This window comes from Ursus arctos, chromosome Y (genome assembly GCF_023065955.2).
Source record: "Ursus arctos isolate Adak ecotype North America chromosome Y, UrsArc2.0, whole genome shotgun sequence".
Classification (NCBI taxonomy): domain Eukaryota; kingdom Metazoa; phylum Chordata; class Mammalia; order Carnivora; family Ursidae; genus Ursus; species Ursus arctos.
Window position 1 is genome coordinate 23,178,344 of NC_079874.1, and position 15,925 is coordinate 23,194,268.

General features: G+C 39.0%; 2 protein-coding genes across 2 annotated transcripts in view; one reads left to right on the forward strand and one right to left on the reverse strand.

Moving 5' to 3' along the window:
* LOC113249831 (protein WWC3-like) overlaps positions 1 to 5,619 on the reverse strand; it is a 250,805-nt gene extending 245,186 nt beyond the window's left edge. The window contains exon 1 of the mRNA XM_057315432.1: positions 5,396 to 5,619. Coding sequence (XP_057171415.1) covers positions 5,396 to 5,577 — 182 coding nt within the window. The 5' untranslated portion in view covers positions 5,578 to 5,619. The remainder of the gene's footprint in view (positions 1 to 5,395) is intronic.
* Positions 5,457 to 15,925, forward strand: part of LOC113249008 (eukaryotic translation initiation factor 2 subunit 3, X-linked-like) — a 41,110-nt gene continuing 30,641 nt past the window's right edge. The window contains exons 1-4 of the mRNA XM_026490590.4: positions 5,457 to 5,767; positions 6,384 to 6,447; positions 7,927 to 8,054; positions 8,145 to 8,266. Of these exons, the coding sequence (XP_026346375.1) occupies positions 5,699 to 5,767; positions 6,384 to 6,447; positions 7,927 to 8,054; positions 8,145 to 8,266 (383 nt within the window). The 5' untranslated portion in view covers positions 5,457 to 5,698. The remainder of the gene's footprint in view (positions 5,768 to 6,383; positions 6,448 to 7,926; positions 8,055 to 8,144; positions 8,267 to 15,925) is intronic.

Sequence of the window (15,925 nt, forward strand, 5' to 3'; positions counted from 1 at the left end):
TTATCTGAATTCTCCAGAATTCAGAAACTGTCAATGAGTATTACTTCATGGCAATCACAGTCATTTGCATTAGTTCAATAAGAATCTGCTCTCCTTGTAAAAAGACACCACTGGGAACAGTGGTTATATTACCAAGGCTTTCACGGGAATGTCATATTTAAGAGACATGCACAGACTCAGATATGACTAGATGGCTTTAAGGAAGTTTAATTTATAGAGACAATAAAGCCCTTTCGAATGGTTGGCCTGATACCTTGCAGTCGTACCAGGTGAGTAAAGAATGTCACTTCCTGGCAGGTGCAGGAACCTCAGGATATTTTGAGGACCTTGAGAAGAAAGAAATTCACCCAAATTTACAGATACTGCTGGCAACTCTGATGAGAAGTATTTGGCTTGGCTTCTGGCCTTCTGAGGTGCTATTAAAAGTTTAATTTAAGACTACTTATTAAAAGTTCCAGCAAAGCATGTTTTAGAAAGCGTGTATGATCAATCACTATTCTTGTTGCATTTATATAAATAATTAGACCAAGTTTGTTTTACAAATTAAGTCTTGATTTGGGTATCTCACAGAAATGAGGATGATTTTATTTATTTTTAAAAGATTGATTGATTGATTGATTGATCGATTGATGGGAGAGACAGCACTCACCAGGGGAGGGGCACAGGCAGAGGGAGAAGGGGGAAGCATATTCTCCACTGAGCACAGAGCCTGACAGATGCTGAATCTCATAACTATGAGATCACAACCTGAGTCCAAAATCAGGAGTTAGATGCTCACCGAATGAACCACCCACGTGCCCCAGAAATGAGGATGACTTTAGAAAGAAATCAATTTTCAGTCTCCCTAATACACACAGAGCATGCGGGTACCCGCAAAGCAGTCCTGTACCGCTACCACCACTCCTGCCACTGCTGCAGTTGGTGCAGGTGGCTTCTCCAACTGCTCAGATCTGTGCCCAACCCAGGACTGCTAAGAACAGCCTCTAGCACAAGGGGCTTATCTTACTTGCTGTCCTGCTGCTGCTGACATGTCTAGGTCTGCTGTGTCCAGAAGTGCGCAGACACTCAGCCACACCTGTTACCAGGACTCAGCCTTGCTACCGGACAGTCAGCCGTATGGACAATGATAGCACCATGCACAGCACTGTGACTTCCTATGGTTCCATGCACTACCTACTAAACATGCACTCTACCTCTACCCCTTAGGGGCCTGGACCCTGACTCCATCACCTCCATTCCTACAGCCATATCCCAAGGTGACACCCTCCAATGAAGAGGCTGTCAAGATGACCAAACTCAAAAAAAGAGCCAGGCCAATTATAGTAACCCAGCCCTCTCTCTGGGGCCTGAGGCCTAGAGACCCCAACAGGGCTCAGGAGCCAGGCTCCAATGCCTAACACACCTGGCTATAGCCCTGGTGCTCCTCAAAGGCAGAAGAAAGCTCTCTCGAAACTCCCAATGCCAGCCACCCTGTGATCAATGGGAACCAGCTTGCACTGGGGACCCTCGAACATACTGCCACCATCCTTCCCAAGGAAAGGTCAGGTGTCCAGTACATTGCTGGAGCCCTGGCCACAGTTCTATGTAACACCAGGCAGCTAAGCCAGCTGATCCTGTGTTGGCCACACACATATACCCACAAACACTAGGGCATAAACACACAGACTGCTGCATTCAGCCCCTACCACATAGGCCTAAGTGTCAGGGCTAAGGACTGGCGGTGACAACACCAGCTTTTTGGAGAGAGAATAATGTTCATGTCTTTAAAAAAAAAAAAAAGGTTCAATAATACACCTTTGTAGAAGTTAGCTTCTAGTTCTGATGAATTATCTTTGTTTCTTGTTTACATTTAAAATTCGTCTGGATCCTGAATTCTTCTGGTTTCCTCAAGTGTCTGGCTCTGACTCCCCAAACTAAGGTTTCCAATTTGCTCTCATTCTACTGATATGGGATCATTAAAGACAAAAAGTGCCCTTTCTCCAGAAGCCCTGCAGGAGTGAAGCTGGACAACATGAGGTAATTTGGAGAAACTGCCACAATAGCTCATGTATAAAGAACCTTGACGCCTCTGCCTCTTGCTCTATGGGACACTTAAAGGAGATCTGTAGAGAAATCTGAAATACAAACCAGAAAAACCCATCAGATTGCTGCTGCCTGCTCCCACTCCATCTGAGGATGCTTGGGGCCTGACATCTAGAAATCTCACTGTCAGAACTCAGGATTCAGACAATGGGTTTATAATTTGCTCCAACCATTAACCTGTGTTTTTCTTTTGTTTCCACAGAAATGCTCTTCTTGATTACCTGACTGCTTATACAACATAGGCCTAACTTTGAAAGCCTCCTTGCAGGGCCACCTCATTAAATAGGACTACTCTTTAAGTAAACTACACTAAGTCTGCTTCACAAGATATGGAACAGCTTCTTACATAACGTCAAGAGAAAATAGTCAACTCCAAAACTGTGCCACATTTCAACAAGAAGTAGCCAAAGTAGTGATCATTCCAGTTTCTCAAGATTAAGAGATGATCATAACTTAAGGAAGAATTAGAATTGTGCCTGTACCATTAATGAGGTTGAAACTGATGAGGAGAACAAAGGCAAAAGAAACGTAGATAAAATTAAATTTCCTTACAACTTGCAGCTCACTGACGAATACTTCAGACACACAGGGTACGACCCTCCTCAAGGAGCTCACAAGCGCCTTTAAAGTTAATGCTTCGCCAGAGGCAAAAAGTACCCTTAGCCCGGTAACAGCCAGATCTCCAGGATCCTCTAAGTCTTCTTTAACCTGTGATAATCCTTTTAGAAACTCCCTTTATCTCTACTCTCCCACCCATGATATATGTTGCAATCATCCTTCAAACATACAGCCCAATGATATACACCAGAAGGATCTTATGACTAATGTTTTACTGTTTTACTAGACAGTAGTATGTAACTTTATCTTAGCAGCTAGCCCTTCAAGGGTCTTGGAAACCTTGCTTCCAAATTCCTCACGGATTTACCCTATCCTTATTAACTCCTCACTAATTAAAGTCACTCTTCATAATCCCAGTGCAGCTCTTTTTGCTCATGGGTTCTGTCCGTGTGCTTTATTAAAAACACCTTTTTGCACCAAAACATCTCAACCATTCGTTAACTGTTTGCTCCCTGTTTGCTCAGCATTCCATCAGAAACTAGTAGAAAGTTTAAAGCTTGTTTGTCAAAGAAACATTTCCCTCTATCAGCTACTGTGTCTTTTCAGATCCCACTAACAAAACCCACTAGCTGTCTCTGCCGAAGCCTGGACTCGAGATCAATGGATGTGGTCCCAGCCTATGAACTAGCAAAGACCTATATATAACAGATAACAAGTCCAAGACCCCAACCAAATTAATAGCAGCCCTCAGAGCATACCTATAGCCCTTTCCTTACCATTAAAAAAAACCTCCTGATGACAGGGACTGAATTTAGCCTCATTCTGATGTTAAGTCTCTAAGCATGAAATGTATGTTATGATTATGTTTACTATGCATGCTTCATCTTTCCTCATGAATAATCATGAATGTTCCTACCCTTTTATCAAGATGAATATAAAAGATTCTTTGGATTTTTCTCTAAGTTTATTTCAATATCACATCACATTAGTTCCTTCAAATTGTATTTACTGTAGTTTTACTGCCCGTGTATCTTTGTTACAAATGTTATATCAAATGTAAAACTATACAATCTAAACCAAGTACATGTACTATCTTTGCTTGTCAGTTAGACTTAATAGAAAATGTTATCATTTTTAAGCTTCCCACAATTTACATCCCAGTAAGATCGCACAACAACGAGCTTAGGTAAAATATATATATACACACACAAATATATAATACATATAAAATATGTGTATAAAACATATACATGTGTGTATATATATATATATTTTGTATATATTAACACAAAAAAAATAATATATATACAACAAGGACTTGATGGATACAGGGCACACAAGTCAGTAACCCTGGTACTAGGGGACATAAAACATATAATTGATCACCAATGCTTTCTGAGGAAAGATTATTGATCAAAAGGGGAATATGATAAAATAAGGGAAATTTTCAACTTTTAACATTTGTGAACTGTGCTCCTGGGATACAAGAGAAGCTATACTATAACGTTTACCAAAGTTAGAATGGCTCAGCAAAACCTGAAAGCATGGGCTCTACTTTTGCCCTGAGCACCACCGTACATAATACAGCACCACTGTATTTAAGGGAAATAAGCAAAAAGACCACTTTGAACACAGATATTTGAAAAAGGAAAGCAAGCTGCTTTCCTTAAGACTAATGTCATAGAGTGATGCATATACTAACAACTTAAGACAAGGTCTGAAACTTTCTGGAATTTCCTTTGCCTAACAACTTTTCAATTTTTATGTAAAAAATATATGTAACGCTCACAAAATGTTCCTTTTCAAAAGCATTTTGTTGTTTATGAAGATGGGAGTTTTCTGGGTAGTTAAGTTGGGCCCAAATAAAACTTTCTATCAGAAATTCTAGTAAGACTGTTCAATTTCCAAAAACAATTATTATATTAAATTCCTCTGAATATTCATCTCAAGTCCTAATAAAAGGGTGATTGTTGAGGCAACTTCACCTGATGTAATCTGCCTATAGGTGAACAAGACACAGGATCCACAAGACGCAGGATCCACTTTGGTTCCCTAACAGTTCTAAAATTAAATTCTTAAAAAAAGACTGATCACCTATTAACCTTGGGAAGTCTGAGAAAACAGAACAGTGAAGAGCCTTAGGTAAGTCGATTCTGGCCTCCTCCAAGTATTTTTTTGTACAGAAGGGTGCAAAAATGCTGGAATACAAATATCAATCACAACTGACCATCCAGGGAAAGCTACTTTCCAATTATTTTCACGTCTTAAAAATGGCATGAATGAAGTAGAGCTAAATTTAAAAGTAATAGTAATATCGACTTATTGGTAATAAGCACTAAAAAAGTGACTTTCTTCAATCTGCTTTTTATAAACATTCGGGCTCTCTACTTATGCTAAATCCCTTGAACGCAGTGATAGGACGTGACGAACATTTACCTAGAAACCTGAAAAGAAACTACAGACTTTGGTTTTGCCATCCCTGGGCTCCTGAGGACTTCACTGAAATTTCCTCCCGCTACACGCCTAAGCACGAGTAGCTCCACGGGCGTTACTAGCTCTGCGCGGTACTTTCCCGGCCAAGCGCCCAGATGTAGGCAGGCAGGCAGGCCTGAATTTATTTCGCCTTATTAAATTATGGATTTAGCAAAGAAACTTTCCTGTTAACGATCGTACCCAAAAGAAGAGCCCAAGGTTTCCGGCTTCCCCCCCATACGATGCGGAAATGGCCAGAGGCAGTGTCAATTGCATCACTCACCTAGTTGGAGTGACGAAGTACGTAGGACTTTGCAGGGTTGCCTCAGCGTTGCCTGCACAAATATCTTTCATATCACCGACGAACAGCTCCCTAAATTTTGGTCTTATTTTTAAGTCAGTCTGCCCGCAAGCTCTAAGTAACGTATGCGGAAAGAAGTCCAAGCAGCGAGATCCCTGGTGCATCGGCCATCCTGCTTGTCAGGCGTGCCCCCTGGCCGGTCTTCCGGTCTCTACTTCTCCCGCAGAAGGGGACCTGCGTTCGGTCCCACAGCTGGCGGAGGGACTTCTTTCCTGTTGGCGCAAGATGGCGGGGGGCGAGGCTGGAGTAACTTTGGGGCAACCGCATCTTTCTCGCCAAGATCTCGCCACATTGGTAAGCTTTCGTTCTGTCAGGAAGTGGAGTGAGCTCAGGAGTAGGTATGACCCAGCTTCCTAGCGTTATTTAGACGAGACAGTGTTGAACTGCCATGGGGTAGGAGGAAAACGCTGCAGCCGGATGCAGTACGCCGCGCTTTCACTACAGTCTGCACTTCCCCAAGTGTTGAAACCAGCGTGCTGGTGTGAGATCGTGGGGAACTCAAGACCCCTAAGGATTATGCTGAAAAGCGTGGTGTTAAATGTCACTAAAATGTTTATCTCTTGAAGGTCTTAGAAAAACATATTAAACGGATTAAGGTTCGCACCTTTAAAGGTCTGGGGAGGTACCGTTTATACTCTCCTTTCTGCTGACTCCTCTAAAATTTGGGGCCTTGGCTTTGCAGATCTAGAGTGCAGGTCGCTCTTTCTCTCTTTTAAACATAAACGCCTTTAGCATTTATTAGCCACGTCATTCTGTTTCTGGAGTAAACACAGCCTGTACAGTAAAGGTGGGGGGGGGTGTTGCTTGTAAGCAGTAGGAGTTGAATTGATGGTGGCGAACTGTACAAATAAAAAGCGGATTCAGAGTCCTGATTTATATTACGCGACCTAGTTTAAATGTTTCATTGCAGGATGTTACCAACTTGACCCCACTCTCACAGGAAGTTATCAGCAGACAAGCCACAATTAACATAGGTAAGCAAACTGATTGCATAGACTATTAAACTTTTCAAGTCCTGAGATGGCTGCTTTTTAATCTCTTGTACAATTAACTGAATTACGGGAGGATTCAGGTATATAGGGAATAGATTTGAGCCATGAGCAAACCTGCCAGAGTTCCTTCAAAACAGTGAATTCTCTTCATTTATGGCTTAAGGAGAAGCTGTTAGGAGAAGACAGAGATGGCGAGCGCCTGGGTGGCTCGGTCAGTTAAGCGTCTGCCTTCGGCTCAGCTCACGATCCCAGGGTCCAGGGATAGAACCCCATATAACACCTGTCTGCTAAGCGGGGAACCCGCTTCTCCCTCTCCCCCGGTGGTCTTCCATCTCTATAGCTCTCTCTCTCAAATAAAATAAAATCTTAAAAAAACAAAAATATTTTTTAAAAAAAGACATATTCGTTGAAAAACAGTATGTTCTAAGGATAAGGCTATACATAGTTTACATACACCAAAGGTTACAGAAGCCATAAAATGCTAATAAACACAGGATTATTCTTAGAACAGGGTTTCTGAAAGTTTTAATATAGAAGTTATTAATAAGTAAATATTTTCTTGGTTAGCACCTTCCTGATTTACAAGGAAAGTAACTTGATTGAGTGTAAAATTCGGATATTTTAGGGTCTCGAAAAATAGTAAAACTTGTTAAGACTCATAGTTATGAAAAACTTACAAAACATTATACCACTTCTAAAGTATATTTACTAAACAAGTATTGTTTTCTGATTTTCATGGATTCCTGTTTTTGTATCATATTTTCATGCATAATTACTTCACTCAAAATACTGTTAAGTTTCTAAGTATACAGAATTTTCCGTATTTTTTAGTGATTATATTTCAAGTGGTTGTTTTTTGCCAGATAATACACGCAGCACCTCATGTTACACGCTGAATGTGTTTTTACACAAGGTGGGCAGGTGTATGGAAACTTCTCTTTGGTTTGTTATTTTAGTTTTTTGTTTTTATTATGTTATGTTAGTCACCATCATTAGTTTTTGATGTCGTGTTCCATGATTCATTGTTTGCGTGTATAACACCGAGTGCACCATGCAATATATGCCCTCCTTACTACCCATCACCAGTCTATCCCATTCCCTACCCCCCTCCCCTCTGAAGCCCTCAGTTTGTTTCTCAGAGTCCATAGTCTCTCATGCTTCATTCCCCCTTCTGTTTACCCCCCCTTCGTTCTTCCCTTCCTTTCCCTACCGATCTGCCTGCTATTTCTTATGGTCCACAAATAAGTGAAACCATATAATTGTTTTTCTCTGCTTGATTTATTTCGCTTAGCATAATCTCTTTGGTCTAGTTTCAGGAAGGTTTTAGGTAGAAACAGTATGTGGAAGGAAAAAATTCATTATTGCTTATAGATTGGCATATTTACAAGGAGTTATGCATTTTGTTTCTCTACACTAAAATATTTGGTGTAATTGGATGCATAATTTTTTTGTTTTTTGTAGGTACAATTGGTCATGTTGCTCATGGAAAATCTACAGTTGTAAAAGCTATTTCTGGAGTTCACACTGTCAGATTCAAAAATGAATTAGAAAGAAATATTACAATTAAGCTTGGATATGCTAATGCCAAGGTACATAAGATGTTATGCAAGTAGAAGCTATTTTACATTAAATGTCAAATATGCAGATGGCAATTTCGATCTTTTCTTTGAAACTTTCAGATTTATAAACTTGATGATGCGAGTTGTTCTCGACCAGAATGCTATAGATCCTGCGGAAGTAGTACACCTGATGAGTTTCCTACAGATATTCCAGGGACCAAAGGGAACTTCAAACTAGTCAGGTGATCATTTTTGTGGTAAACATGCTTTTTTGTCTTGTGTTTATTGAAATATGTGATAGAGATATTAAACAGTGATTTAAGCAAAGCTTGATGCTTATGAATTTTTTTTGATGTATAAGAAACATTGAACTGTTTTCTAGGTAAGAGAGTCATAATGTGTAATAATTAATTTTTTAAATAACTTTAAAGAATATACTATATAATAAGAGATTGAAAGGCTGATACTAAAGGTGTATTGTGTATGTGCAGATTCTCTAAAGAATTACATGTAAACAATGAAATTGTTACATTTGGTAGTTTCTTTTTCTTGACTTTCGTTTTCAACATTCTTGTTTCTATTTCTTAGGAGAAGAACAAAGACATTCTTAGTTATTTCTTTTTGACACGTTTGATAGTCTCCTATTTTAGGAATGTTGCATTATTTGATTCCTCATAAGAGAACATTGACATCCATCAAGTGATATATATGGGTACCCAGTGAAAGTTTAGGTTATTAGGACATGAACTTATAATTTTTTAGAATGCTAACAGTTTTGACTGCATGGCATATTTTTGTTTGTTTTTACTACCCTTTCTGCATTAGTTTGGCAATCTTAAATGGTTTTTCAAGATGCTAGAGATTTTTCAACAAATCCTTAACGTATACCTAACTACTTTTTTAATGTAATTGTTACGTAGCTAAACTTATAAATTTTTGCACGTGTAATCTTTCTTTTTACATTTTTCAGCAATTCTCTATATTTCTTTCTTTTTAATTCTGATATATTTAGACATATAGGAAATTGGAAACGTGACAGAGAGAACCTATATTCCCTGACCCTTTTTTCCCACGGTTACATTATTGTGTCAAAGCATAACCTCAAAACAAGGAGCTTCCTGTTGGCATAAAGTGGGTTTATATGTTTACCATATTTTATCATGTACCAATTACTATAATTAGAACTACTTTTCATATATAGAACTAGGTGGGTTATTGTTTTTTACAGATGTTTTTTATTAAGGTAAAATTATGTAGAGAGATAACTATACAGATTCAGTTCAACTATTTTTTACTAATGTGTACACCTACCTAACCAACATTCCAGTCAAGACATAGTATATTTCATTGCACCCAAAGAGTTCTCTTATGCTTAGCCCACAATAGTTAATCCCTTTTTAAATTTCTATCACCAGAGATTAGTTTTGCTTATTGTGAGTTCATGTGAAAGAAATGAGACCATGTACTATTCTGTGGTTATATTCTCCAATTAATGTAATATTTTTGAGAATACGTTTTGAGAATCTTTATTGCTATATGATGAATCAGGATTTATTTTTTCTTGCTAATTACTGTTCAACTGTATGAATATACTAGTTTCTTTATCACTTATCATAAAGATGGACATTTGAGTTATTTCTGGGTTTTGGCAGTTTAAGTAGAGTTGCTGTGCATATATGTAAGCTGTCTATTTTGGACTAAAGTTACGATATCTGTTCAGTAAATACCTAGAAGTAGAGTTGCTGGGACGTGGATTACATGTATGTTTAACTTTTTAAGAAAATTCCAGTTTTCCATAGTTTTAAATGAATTCATATTCTTTCCAGAATTACATGAACATCCCATTTGTTCCACATGTTTCCTAAGACTTAATTATCTCACTCTTTAAGATTTCTTATATATTTAATCTTTAAAATTATAGAGGGTGTAGAATAGTATCTCATTTTACTTTTAATTTTTATTTCCCTGATGAATAAAGATACTGACCACCATTTATTTTCTTACTTGACATTCATGTCTCCCTTGAATCCTTCTGTGCTCCAGTTTATGAGTTTTGCTCATTTTTTAGACTTAAACGTATTATTTTTCTATTTTTCAACTGTAAGATTTTCTTGTATGTTCTCAATAGAAAACATCACTCATGTACCACAAATATTTTCTTCTGTATGTAATTTTCTTTTCATTTGCACAGTGATTTTTAATGAGCAGAAATTTCCCATTTTGATGAAGTCTGACTTTTTTTATGATTAGTTTTTTCGGGGCGCCTGGGTGGTGCAGTCGTTAAGCGTCTGCCTTCGGCTCAGGGCGTGATCCCAGCGTTCTGGGATCGAGCCCCACATCAGGCTCCTCTACTGGGAGCCTGCTTCTTCCTCTCCCACTCCCCCTGCTTGTGTTCCCTCTCTCGATGGCTGTCTCTCTCTGTCAAATAAATAAATAAAATCTTTTGAAAAAAAAAAAGATTAGTTTTTTGTACCCTCCGTAAGTCATCTTTTCCTATCATAAGACACATTAAATATTTTCCTGTTATTTTACTTCAAGATGCTTTATGGATTAATTTTTTGTCTAGATCTGTGAAATATTTCAAAATGATTTTTACATATGTTGCAACAAACGAGTTGGGATTTTTTTCCCATATGATTATCTACTGGTTCTAGTATAATTTGTTGAAAACTCCTTTATTTTTATTTCTCTCACTCCATTTCCTTAGGATTTATATACATGTGTGAATCTATCTCATGACACTATTCTCTTTCAGTGTACTATTTGTTATTATACTAATGACATAGTATCTTGAATTTTATCTTTTCTATTTTTTCTTTAAATACACTATTTAACATGTACTATATTATTAGTATTACAAATAGAGTTCAGTGATTCATCATTTTTATGTAACAATGACACAGGTCATTGTGTCACTTAATACCCTCATCCAGTTACCCCATCCCCTCACCACCTCTGCTCCAGCAACCTGTAGTTTGTTTCCTAGAGTTAAGAGTCTTTTATGGGGGATTGCCTGGCTGGCTCATGCAGATAAGTGTCTGCCGTTGGCTCAGATTGTGATCCCAGGGTCCTGGGATCGAGTCCCACATCAGACTACTGTTGCTCAGTGCAAGATCTGTTTCTCCTTCTCCCTTTGCCCCTCCCCCGGCTCATGCTTGCTGTCAAGTAAATAAAAAAATCCTAAACATGAAAAAAGAGTCTTATGATTTATCTCCCTCTCTGTTTTTATCTTATTTATTTTTCCTCCCTTCCCCTATCCTCCTCTCTTTTGTTTCTTAAACTCCACATATGAGTGAAATCATAAGATAACTGTTTTTCTCTGATTGACTTATTTTGCGTAGCATAATATCCTATAGTTCCATCCACGTTGTTGCAAGATTTCATTCCTTTTTGTGATGGCCGAGCAGTATTCCATTGTAAATATATACCACGTCTTCTTTATCCATTCATCTTTCAGTGGACATCTGGGCTCTTCCCACAGTTTGGCTAATGTGGACATTGCTGCTATAGACATTGGGGTGCAGGTGCCCCTTCGGATCACTACCTTTGTATCTTTGGGGTAAATGCCCCCAAAGTAGTGCAATTGCTGGATCATAGGGTAGCTCTAGTTTTAACTTTCTGAGGAACCTCCAAACTGTGCTCCAGAGTGGCTGCCCCAGCTTGCGTTCCCACCAACAGTGTAAGAGGCTCCCCCTTCTCCACATCCTCACCAACATCCTTCATTTCCTGACTAGTTAATTTTAGCCATTCTGACTGCTGTGAGGTGGTATCTCATTGTGGTCTTGATTTGAATTTCTGTGAAGGCTAATGATGTTGAACACTTTTTCATGTGCCTGTTAGCCTTTTGTGTGTCTTCTTTGGAGAAATGGTTCTTCAAGTCTTCTGTCCATTTCTTTTTTTTTTTTTTTTTTAAGATTTTATTTATTTATTTGACAGAGATAGAGACAGCCAGCGAGAGAGGGAACACAAGCAGGGGGAGTGGGAGAGGAAGAAGCAGGCTCATAGCGGAAAAGCCTGATGTGGGGCTCGATCCCATCACTCCGGGATCACGCCCTGAGCCGAAGGCAGACGCTTAACCTCTGTGCCACCCACCCAGGCGCCCCCTTCTGTCCATTTCTTGATTAGATTATTTGTTCTTTGGGTGTTGAGTTTGATGAGTTCTTTATAGATTTTGGGTACTGGCCCTTTATCACATATGTCCCTGGCAAATATCTTCTCCCATTCTGTAGGCTGCCTTTTAGTTTTGTTGATTGTTTCCTTCACTGTGTGCAGAAACTTTCTATCCTGATGGAATCCCAATGGCTCAGTTTTGCTTTTGTTTCCCTTGCCTCTGGAGATGTGTCTAGCAAGAAGTTCCTGTGGCGGAGGTCACAGAGGTTGCTGCCTCTAGGAGGTTGCTAGATTCCAGTCTCACATTTAGGTCTTTCATCCATTTTGAGTCTATTTTTGTATATAGTGTAAGGAAATGGTCTAGTTTCTTTCTTCTGCATGTGGCTGTCCAGTTTTCCCAACACCATTTGTTGAAGAGACCGTCTTTTTCCATTGGATAGTCTTTCCTGCTTTGTTGAAGATTAGTTGACCGTAGGGTTGAGGGTCCATTTCTGGGTTCTCTGTTCTGTTCCATTGATCTATGCATCTGTTTTTGTTCCAGGACCGTACTGTCTTGATGATAATGGCCTTGTAATAGAGCTTGAAGTCCGGAATTGTGATGCCACCAGCTTTGGTTTTCCTTTTCAAGATTGCGTTGGCTCTTTGGGGTCTTTTCTGGATCCATACAAATTTTAGGATTGTTTGTTTCAACTCTGAAAAACATTGATGGTATATTGATAGGGATTCCACTGAATGTGTAGATTGCTTTGGGTAGTGTGACGTTTCAAAAATATTTGTTCTTCCAGTCCATGAGCATGGGACGTTTTTCCACATCTTTGCATTTTCCTCACTTTCTTTCATGAGTGTTCTGTAGTTTTCTGAGTACAGATCCTTTGCCTCTTTGGTTAGGTTTAATCCTAGGTATCTTACAGTTTTGGATGCAATGGTAAATGGAATCGATTCCTTAATTTCTCTTTCTTCTGTTTCATTGTTGGTGTTCTCTTTCTTGTGTCTCATTGTTAGTGTATAGAAATGCAGCTGACTTCGGTGCATTGATTTTATATCCTGCCACATGGCTGAATTGCTGTATGAGTTCTAGCAATTATGGGATGGAGTCTTTTGTGTTTTCCACATAGAGTATCATGTCATCTGCAAAGAGTGAGAGTTTGACTTCTTATTTGCCGATTTGGATGCCTTTTATTTCTTTTTGTTGTCTAATTGCTGAGGCTAAGATTTCTAGAACTGTGTTGAACAATAGAGGTGAGAGTGGGCATCCTTGTCGTGTTCCTGACCTTAGGAGAAAACCTCTCAGTTTTTCCGCCTTGAGAATGACATTCGCTGTGGGCTTTTCCTATATGGCTTTTATGATATTGCGGTATGTTCTCTCTATCCCTACAATGCGAAGAGTTTTTAGTCAAGAAAGGATGCTGTGCTTTGTCAGATGCTTTTTTCTGCATCTGTTGAGAAGATCCTATGGTTCTTGTCCTTTCTTTTATTTATGTGGTGTATCACATTGATTGATTTGTCAGTGTTGAACCACCCTTGCAGCCCAGGATAAATCCCACCTGGTCGTGGTGAATAATCCTTTTAATGGACTGTTGGATCCTATTGGCTAGTGTCTTGGTGTGAATTTTTGCATCATGTTCTTCAGAGATACTGGTCTGTGGGGTCTTTGTCTGGTTTTGGGATCAAGGCAATGCTGGCCTCGTAGAAGGAGTTTGGAAGTTTTCCTTCCTTTTCTATTTTGAAACGGCTTCAGAAGAATATGTATTAGTTCTTCTTTAAGTGTTTGGTAGAGTTCCCCCCAGGAAGCCATCCAGCCCTGGGCTCTGGTTTGTTGGGAGATTTTTGATTACTGCTTTAATTTCTTTGCTGGTTATGGGTCTGTTCAGGTTTTCTATATTTTCCTGTTTTGGTCGTTTATATGTTTATAGGAATGCATCCATTTCTCCCAGATTGCCTAATTTGTTAGTATATGATTACTCTTACATGTCCTTCTAATCGTTTGTATTTCTTTGCCGTTGGTTGAGATCTCTCTTCTCTAATTCATGATTTTATTAACTTGGGCCCTTCCTCTTTTTGATAAGTCTGGCCAAGGGTTTATCGATCTTATTAATTCTTTCAAACAATCAACTCCTAGTTTCATCGATCTGTTCTACTGTTCTTTTGGTTTCTAGTTCATTGATGTCTGCTCCAGTCTTTATTATTTCTCTTCTGCTGAGTTTAGGCTGTATTTACTATTCTTTCTCCAACTCCATTAGGTGTAAGGTTAGCTTGTGTATTTGAGACCTTTCTTGTTTCTTGAGAAAGGCTTGTATTGCTATATACTTCCTCTTAGGACCCCCTTTGCCTCATCCCAAAGGGTTTGAATGGTTGTGTTTTCATTTTCATTTGTTTCCATGATTTTGTTGAATTCTTCTTTAATTTCCTGGTTGACCCATTCATTCTTTAGTCGGATGCACTTTCATTTCCATGTGTTTGAGTTTTTCCAAATTTCCTCTTGTGATTGAGTTCCACTGGAAGTGTTGTGGTCTCAAAATATGCAGGGAATGATCCCAGTCTTTTGGTACTGGTTGAGACTTGATTTGTGACCCAGGATATGACCTATTCTGGAGAATATTCCATGTGCACTGGAAAAGAATGCGTATTCTGCTGCTTTATGAAGAAATACTCTGAATGTATGTGTTAAGTCCATCTGGTGCAGCGTGTCATTCAAAGCGCTTGTTTCCTTGTTGATCTTCTGCATAGATGATCTGTCCGTGTCAGTGGGGGAAGGGGGAGCTGTTAAAGTCCCCTGCTATTATTGTATTATTATCAATGTGTTTCTTTAATTTTGTTATTAATTGGCTTATATAATTGGCTGGTCCCATGTTAGGGGAGTAAATATTTACAATTGTTAGATCTTCATTTTGGATAGACCTTTTAATTATGATACAGTGTCCTTCCTCCTCTCTTTGTTTTAAAATCTAATTTGTCTGATATAAGAATTGCCACCCCAGCTTTCTTTTGATGTCTATTAGTGTGATAAATGTTTCTCCAGCCCCTCACTATCAGTCTGGAGGTGTCTTTGAGTCTAACATGAGTCTCTTGCAGACAGCATATTGATGGGACTTGCTTTTTATCCAGTCTGATACCCTGTGTCCTTTGATTGGGTCCTTCAGCCCATTTACATTCAGAGTAACTAGCGAAAGATACGAATTTAGTGTCATTGTATTACCTGTAAAGGGGCTGTTACTTTATACTGACTGTCTCTGTTCCTTTCTGGTCTGGGTCACTTCTGGGCTCTCTCTTTGCTTAGAGGATCCCTTTTAATATTTCTTGTAGGATTAGTTTGGTGGTCACAGGTTCTTTTAGTTTCTGTTTGTCCTGGAAGCTTTTTCTCTCTCCTTTCGTTCTGAATGATATCCTAGCTGGATAAAGTATTCTTGACTGCATATTTTTCTCACTTAGCACTCTGAATATAGCATGGCTGTACTTTCTTGCCTGCCGGGCCTCCATGGATAGGTGTGCTGCCAATCTAATGTTTCTACCCTGTAGGTCACAGACCTCTTGTCCCGAGCTGCTTTCAGGATTTTCTCTTTGTCTCTGAGATTCACAAGTTCCACTACTATGAGTCAGGGTGTTGACCTATTTTTATTGATTTTGAGTGGGGTTCTCTGTGCCTCCTGGATTTTGATGCTTGTTTCCTTCCACAGATTAGAGAAGCTTTCCCTTATAATTTGCTCCAGTAAACTCCCCTCTCTCTTTCCTCTTCTTCTGGGATTCCAATTATTGTAATTTTGTTTTGCTTTATGTTGTCACTTCTCTCTCTC